This window comes from Acanthisitta chloris, unplaced genomic scaffold, assembly GCF_000695815.1.
Source record: "Acanthisitta chloris isolate BGI_N310 unplaced genomic scaffold, ASM69581v1 scaffold19145, whole genome shotgun sequence".
NCBI lineage: Eukaryota > Metazoa > Chordata > Aves > Passeriformes > Acanthisittidae > Acanthisitta > Acanthisitta chloris.
Window position 1 is genome coordinate 2,615 of NW_008673358.1, and position 7,790 is coordinate 10,404.

General features: G+C 41.7%; 1 protein-coding gene across 1 annotated transcript in view; it reads left to right on the forward strand.

The window, feature by feature from the left end:
* Window positions 1-6,221, forward strand: part of COPS4 (COP9 signalosome subunit 4) — an 8,829-nt gene extending 2,608 nt beyond the window's left edge. The window contains exons 4-10 of the mRNA XM_009074937.1: window positions 905-1,008; window positions 1,751-1,904; window positions 3,050-3,200; window positions 3,586-3,756; window positions 4,789-4,904; window positions 5,367-5,451; window positions 5,917-6,221. Coding sequence (XP_009073185.1) covers window positions 905-1,008; window positions 1,751-1,904; window positions 3,050-3,200; window positions 3,586-3,756; window positions 4,789-4,904; window positions 5,367-5,451; window positions 5,917-6,050 — 915 coding nt within the window. The 3' untranslated portion in view covers window positions 6,051-6,221. The remainder of the gene's footprint in view (window positions 1-904; window positions 1,009-1,750; window positions 1,905-3,049; window positions 3,201-3,585; window positions 3,757-4,788; window positions 4,905-5,366; window positions 5,452-5,916) is intronic.
* The last annotated feature ends 1,569 nt before the right edge of the window (window positions 6,222-7,790 follow it).

Consider the following 7,790-nt stretch of genomic DNA (forward strand, 5'->3'; position numbering starts at 1 on the left):
GAGAGTATTTAGGACTGTGCAAAGAACACAGACTCTGGTGCTTTCTCATGATGCTTGGCATGTAATTCCTCCACTGCCAGAAAATGGCTTCTTAAAATGAAACAACACTTGAGCTACTGGAGGTGCTGTGGAGACACAGACTGGTACTCACTGTATTGTCTTTTTGCCAGGAAAAAACCCGTTTTCTTCAAATCCCAGTTCTAGTTAGCTACTGAATGTGCTGCAGTTCTTTTTCAATTCAGCTCTGGTTTGTTGGATGAATCATCATCTGGGAGGTTGTTTATATAGAAAGCCTTTAGGATCTAGTATTTGAGAAGAAAGGGAAGGCAGTTTCTGTCATGATTTGTATTTGTTTCCCTTTATCTTTTTAAGCAGCTTTAAGTCTGAGCTGAACATGATCTCCCGTGTGTTGTCATGATTATGCATAAATTAAATCCAAGGCATCAGATGATTCCTTAATTTTGACCTACACTTCCACTGAAAAACCCAGGTTGGAAGCACTGACACTTTACCTGCTGACAGATGCTCTACAAGTAGCAGTTTCTGCATTAGAATCTAATCATAGTTCACCTCACTGATATCTCACAGACATCATATGAGGTATAACTGCAAGAAATGTGAATCTTGGTGCTCCAGTTCTGGAAGGATTCATTTCATCTTTTTAAAAGCTTTATAAATAGTGACTACTTATCACTCCCTGACAATAAACTCCTTTTATCTTGTCACAAAACAAGTGGAAGTGCTTCAGATCAGCTCTCCTGATCCAGGAGTCCCACACAGGACTTGTTGCTTTGTCTGTGAAGATGAGGTGTCTGCTGAGGGGATTCAGGAACAAGAGCAAATACTGTGAAAGTTAATACATTCCCCTTTTATGGTGTCTGCTATTGATTTTATTCTTCTTCAGGTTGCTTCAATAAGGCAACATCTTGCATCAATCTATGAGAAGGAAGAAGACTGGAGAAATGCAGCACAAGTGTTGGTGGGGATCCCTTTGGAAACAGGGCAAAAGTATGTTGGACACAGTTCTGTGTGGTTAGATGTATTTGTTCTCTTTGTACTTCACTAGACCAGCAAGTGAGAATTTTGGGGTTGCAGATTTTCCCAGGGTTTCAGTACTTCAGATCAGAACTGCTGTCAGATGACAAAAGTATAGCTTGGTGACTGTACATTGCAGGAGTTTAGTGGGTTGAAATACTGCCCCAGAAGTTATATGCTAGTCCTGTTGATAAACAATCTTTTTTTATAGCATTTTGCAAAAATGCTTCTAAGGTTATTGACAGATTCAAGAAGGGTGGCACTTCTTCCATGTGTCGACGTTCTCAGTTCAAAATGAGGGCATAGTTTGAAATTGGAGACTAACAAATACAGTTGAGGATTCTCCTCTGTGTTTGGGGGGTTTGTTTTGATTTACTTGTTTGGGTTTTTCTAGGTCTAGAACCCTTGCTGTTACTTTTCTCTGGCTGTCCTTTCTCTGTTTGCACATAGAAGGAATTGCTGTAGGTTTTGCACTGCAAGTTTGCTTCTTAACTCAACTGGCTCACCACTTGTGGCAGACTTGCAGCCCAGATTATTAGGGTGCACATTTGTGTCTTGATGGACAGCATTATTTCTAGTGATGTTTGTAGGAGCCAGTTCTATATTGGCATTCATCTCACATTTCCTAACCCTCTGCGTGAGCATTGTGTGTTTAGAGCAGTTAAGAGCCAGTTCTGGAGCAACTCTGAGCACTTGCTTTTCTCTTTCTCTACAGACAGTACAATGTAGATTATAAACTGGAGACCTACCTGAAAATTGCCAGACTGTATCTGGAGGATGATGACCCAGTTCAAGCAGAAGCTTATATTAATCGAGCCTCCCTGCTTCAGAATGAATCAACTAATGAACAGTTGCAAATCCATTATAAGGTTGTCTAACTTGCTTTATTGCTTTCTCTTTCTAAAGGGAGATGATTCCACAGTGAGGTGTTGTTATGCATTGCCACTAAAACTTTCATGATGAGAAAAGAGACAGAGGGAAAAGCTTCTAAAAGGGAAAAGCTTCTAAATGGTTTTGGGAGCTTGAGAGACATAGCTTAGAAATAATTTAAGGACTCTTAACTTATGATTTGGGGGATAAGTCTGTAAAGGTTTCTTAAATGCCAGCTTTACTGATTGAGAATAAAATTAGGCTTCAAAACCTCTGAAATATTGCTGAAAATATTGCCTTCACCTTTGTAAATCTAAGAGGGGGAAGAAATTTGCATCCAGTATTAGGGACAAGGGAAGCCCTCCCACCCCTCCCGTAATTAAGTAATAAGTCCTGTCCATAAAAGTAGCTTTAAGTCTTAAGCAGTAAGCTAACTGCTGATATTTCTGCTTATTTGTGGGTTTACTGTGTACATAGTTCATACACAAATTTCTCAAACCATTTTAGTAACCACAATGAGCAGTGTTGACAATAGTGTAGTGGTATTGGTCAAGTGTGGTGGTGTTTAAAACCCTACAACACAAAGCAGATGTGCCATGAGCTGTAACTCAGGCTCTGGTGGGTTTGGTTTGTTGGGTTTCTCTTTCTTTTTTTTTTAATCCCTTCATGCTGCATTTTAAGGTGTGCACTCAGTTGGAAGTGTAAGTATTTTCTGGAAGTTGTGGAAATGCACAAAGGAAGGAAGAAATAGCAGGTGCTGTTAACAGTACTGAAAAGGAAAAACAAACACTTGAAACATACGAATTGCTACCAAAGTGCTACCTGCCAATGTCAGCAGTGAAGGGGAAACTTATATAAGTGCTGTGTAGCTGTGTGATACTTCACTTACTTAGTTTCTGGCCTTTAGACATTTGCAATGTGTGACATGTGAACAGTGGTGGGAAATGCCCTTCCAATTGCTTTCCATGATACTTCAGCAAGGACTTTGCAAATCTGGCTAATTCTTTGAAGACTCAGATTTCCATAGGATGCAGAAGAGCAGTGTTGATGGGATCTGTCACTTGACAGTGTGCGGTTTTAACACACTTATATTATGCAGCCACCTCTGTTAGTTTTCTTTTTCTGAGACATACTTCCCTTGCAGGTTTGCTATGCTCGAGTTCTTGATTACAGAAGAAAATTCATTGAGGCTGCCCAGAGATACAATGAGCTCTCCTATAAGAGCATAGTCCATGAAACTGAGCGACTGGAGGCCTTGAAGCATGCCTTGCATTGCACTATTTTGGCATCAGCAGGTAAAATTCACCTCATTTTTTTGTATAAAAGACCCAACATAGGTGTTTCCCTGAAGCAAGTCAACTTGTATGTTACTTGTGGGGAGGTAATTTGTCACTAAGATGTGGTGAAGAAGCCAAAATCGCAAACACGGTGTCAAAATGACCTGTTGGCAAAGTGTTAGCTCAGCTGAGTTGGATGAGTTGAGTGTCTTTGCCAGAAGGTGGCATCTTGGCTGAAAATGCAAGAGATAGTGGCAAACAGTGTTTTGGAACTGAACACAACCCATTTCCTTCTTCAGTAGAGCCTCATTGGCTGTTGTTTGCTTGTAGTGAGAAAGAAGGATGATCCCTTTCTGCTGGTGCTTTGGGGATCACCTCTGAAGGTTCTTCCTGCCTTTCCTAGGACAGCAGCGTTCTCGCATGCTTGCCACGCTCTTCAAGGATGAGAGATGCCAGCAGCTTGCAGCCTATGGGATCCTGGAAAAAATGTATCTGGACAGAATTATCCGTGGAAACCAACTGCAGGAGTTTGCAGCTATGCTGATGCCTCACCAGAAAGCGACTACAGCTGATGGTACATGTTTCTCTCAAACCTCACAGTGCTCCATGTTCATCCATGGGAGTTAGACTTGCCAATTTAGAAGTGTGTGATGGAAAAGAATTTAGTGTTGCTTACATCATTATTTAAAACTTAATTGGAGTTTCACAGTAAAGCTTCTTAGCTAGAGTTCATCGTTCTGATTTGCCATAAAGTTTTTTAAATACTCTTCTGGAAGACAGCTTGACAATTTTTTTCTCTCTGTCCATGTCTTCTTCACTGACAACCTTACACTATTTCTATCCAAGTCTCTATCCTCCTGAATTTCTCCAGTTCTAAGGCATTGATACAAACATAAAGAGGGTGGCTAGAAACAGGACATGAATGTAGGCCATAAATGGTCTGTGCAGATGATAAATTTATTTGAAGTGCATCCTGACTTGACAGGAAGGTGACAGAGAGTGAGGGGACAGTTTGGACTTCACTCTGTGTCCAAATTGTTTTCTGAACCATCTCACATCTTACTAGCTCTGGAACCTCTGAACAGTAAGAAATAATGTCAAGTAATGACTTCACTGGAATGCTGAACACACTGATCTCAGTTTTCTAAATCAGAAGAATATCAAAGTGGAAAAATACATAAGCATGAAATATTTCTTAGGAGAATCTTCCTAGTGAGCAATAATTGTTGATTAAGGAGAAATAATTCCCTATGTGACTGCAGAAGTGAAAACTGGATTAAAGGTACTTTGCTGACAATATGCTTCAGTCTTCCTTGGGTCAATTTGTTTTTCATGTATAACCTCAATTCAGGCACTGAATTTAGTAGCAAGGGCTCCACTTGATTATTCTAGAAATGAAATAAAAGGGTTTAAACTCTGTCTTAAAATCAACCACATGCCTTCCCTTTGTGTTCACTGTGCATAGCTTAGCACTGATGCAAGGCAGATGCACATGCAACACTTGGGGGAAAAAAATCAGCATTTTTTCATCTGCATTACAATATAAACCAGTATTTCAGTCTTATAGTAATGTTTGGTTTGGTTTTTTCCTCATCTAACTCTTAAGGTTCCAGTATCCTGGACAGAGCTGTTATTGAACACAACTTATTATCTGCAAGCAAACTTTACAACAACATTACTTTTGAAGAGCTTGGAGCATTACTAGAGATCCCTGCAGCCAAGGTACCTATTTTCTACATGTTTTGTTGTTCTGTTTTTTTTTAAAGTCAAGGAGTATCAACAACATGAGAAAACAGCTGTGGTAAATACTAGGAAAATCACAGAATCAGTTTGGAAGGGACCACAATGGTCATCTGGTCTAGCCTCCCTACTCGAGCAGGGCAGGCCTAGAGCACATGGCTCAGGGTATATTATAGTATAATAATATTTATAATAACATGTAATATTTAACTATAACTAGTTAACTCTTAGGGAATGATTAAATATTCCATGTGGAATGAATAGCAGTGGAGTTAGATGCCACTGATACTGTGTCTAATTGTTTCATTGTGGGCATGTTACCTGTAGGTTCCTTTCCCCCAAGGTGTGGAGATAGTGAAAAACCCATAAGACTGTCAGATCTTTATAAATTTAAACTTCTTTCAGAGCAGATAAAGTTTCTAACATCTCCCTTTCTTGCTGCAGGCAGAGAAGATAGCGTCTCAGATGATAACTGAGGGTCGCATGAATGGGTTTATCGACCAGATCGATGGAATTGTTCATTTTGAGAGTAAGTTCAACCACAGCCTTTTGGTTTTTTAGCAGCTTTCACGCTGAGCTTTTCGAGTTGGTGCCTGACAGGCTGAGGAAATTGTTTCTTAATCACTTGTCTGAGGTGAGCTTGTTCATCTTGCTGTGCCCAGGAGGTGGCAGCGTTTGCCATAATGGAGAGCCTTTGGCATTTCACCCACGCCCTGTTCTGCATCCTCTTACCCACAGACAAGTGGGAATTTATTCCATCAGTCTCCTTGTAGAAGCAGGTTCACCAGGAAGTGCTCTGTTCAAACCTCCTTCAGTGCAGGAGTTAGGCCTATAACAAACAGCCAAAATAATTGTAGCTTTTGAATACAGAAACAAGCCTGATGTAGTTGCAAGGAAAGCTTCCTCTGTGAGTTAGGTGAATCAGTGGCAAAAGGGAAGACAAGGGAATTGCTAAGACTTACTTTGTTTAGTATGGGCCTTTTTTTTTTTTCAGCTCGTGAAGCTTTGCCAACTTGGGACAAGCAGATTCAGTCACTGTGTTTCCAGGTGAACAACCTGCTGGAGAAGATAAGTCAGACAGCCCCAGAGTGGACAGCACAGGCCATGGAGGCCCAGATGGCTCAGTGACTGTGTGCTCAGTGTCAGAATGGAGGCAATGAACGGCCTGCTGTGCCTGAAGAAGGGAACTGACTAGGACTGTGAAACAAACAAATAACCCGCCTTCACTTCCCTATCTTCTGCTTTCACTATGGGTTAGGACACAGTTAGATGATACCATGTTTGGTGTGACAGGCCCCCAGCTCTCTGAGCTTAGAATGATGCTGCACTCTGCTTAGATTGATGCTGTTGCTGCCTCTGCGTTGCACTCTGCTGTCCTGAAAACTGTGGTTTCCATGTAGAAGCAGCTTTGAGTTTATTTAATTTTTTCCCACTGTGTTGCTGTAGCTTTGTAGCCTGTTACTTCCTGTGATGCTTGTCCTGCTGTGAAAATAGAAGTGCCATGTTTCTTTTAGTTGTAATTATTCTAATAAAGGCTGTAATAAGCCACTTGGTTTAAGTGTTGTAGGGACCTGCTTTTTGGGGCGTTTTGTTTTCTTTTGGTTTGGCTTTTTTCTTAATAACTTGAAATAAGTAGAATTTTTGTGCAGGGTCCTACATCTGGACCGTGGCAATCCCAGGCACACCTACAGGTTGGGTGGGGAAGTAACTGAAACCAGCAGTATGGAGAAAGACTTGGGCATGACAGTGGATAAGAAGCTCATCATGAGCTGCAGTGTGAGCTCAGTCCAGAAAGCCAAAGGAATCCTGGGCTGCTTCCAAAGGAGTGAGGGCTGCAGCTTGATTTTTCTCCTCTGCTCTCCTGAGACCCACCTGGAATACTGCACACAGTTCTGGTGTCCTCAACATAAGAAGGACATGGAACAGTTGGAGCAAGTCCAGAGAAGGCCACGAAGTTGCTAAGAGCACTGGAGCATCTCCCCTATGAGGACAGGCTGAGGGAGTTGGGGCTGTTCAGCCTGGAGAAGAGAAGGTTGTGTGGAGACCTCAGAGCAACTTTTCAATATCTGAAGGGCCTCCAAGGAGCCGGAGAAGGACTCTGTGTTAGGAACTACAGTGATAAGACAAGGGGAAATGGGTTCAAACTGAATGAAAGGAAATGTAGGTTAGATATTAGGAAAGAGTTTTTCCCTGTGAGGGTGTTGAGACACTGGAACAGGCTGCCCAGGGATGTGGTGGGTGCTACAACCCTGGTGGTGTTCAAGGCCAGGTTGGATGAAGCTTTGAATAACCTGATTTAGTGAGGCGTCCCTGCCCATGGCAGGAGTTGGGAGTAGATGATCTGTAAGGTCCATTCCAATCCCTGAATTCTACAATTCTATGATTTTAAGCCCCTGAAAATGTTAAATGAAAACCAGCCTTTTTCCTTTCTCCTTTATTTATAAAGCACAAGTCTGAAATCTTAACTTGAAGGAACTACTGAGCCTTCTGCATTGGTGGTGCAGCAGGGCACAGAGTTATCTGTGCTGGGAGATGGGGTGAAGGCCAGTGTTCCCAAGAGAGCTTGTTCTAGGGATATGGTAAGTGATGAGAACACAGCACATGCCTAGGAAGGTGAGCCAAGCACACTGTTTTATTTTCTAGGACAGCACTGGTAGTTTTACAAAAGCATCCAGAGTGGTTTTTTGGAACTGGAGGTGTAACAGGAGACTCTGACAGGTAGGGATTGTGCACTAGAAAGATTAAACAACTTTTGTAAGGGGAGTGGCTGGAGAATACTGTGCAGCTTACTTATATAATGAGATACAACAACTAGGTAAAGGTGTCTTACGTTCAGCAGCCCTAACTTGAAATGCTTATGCACAGCAA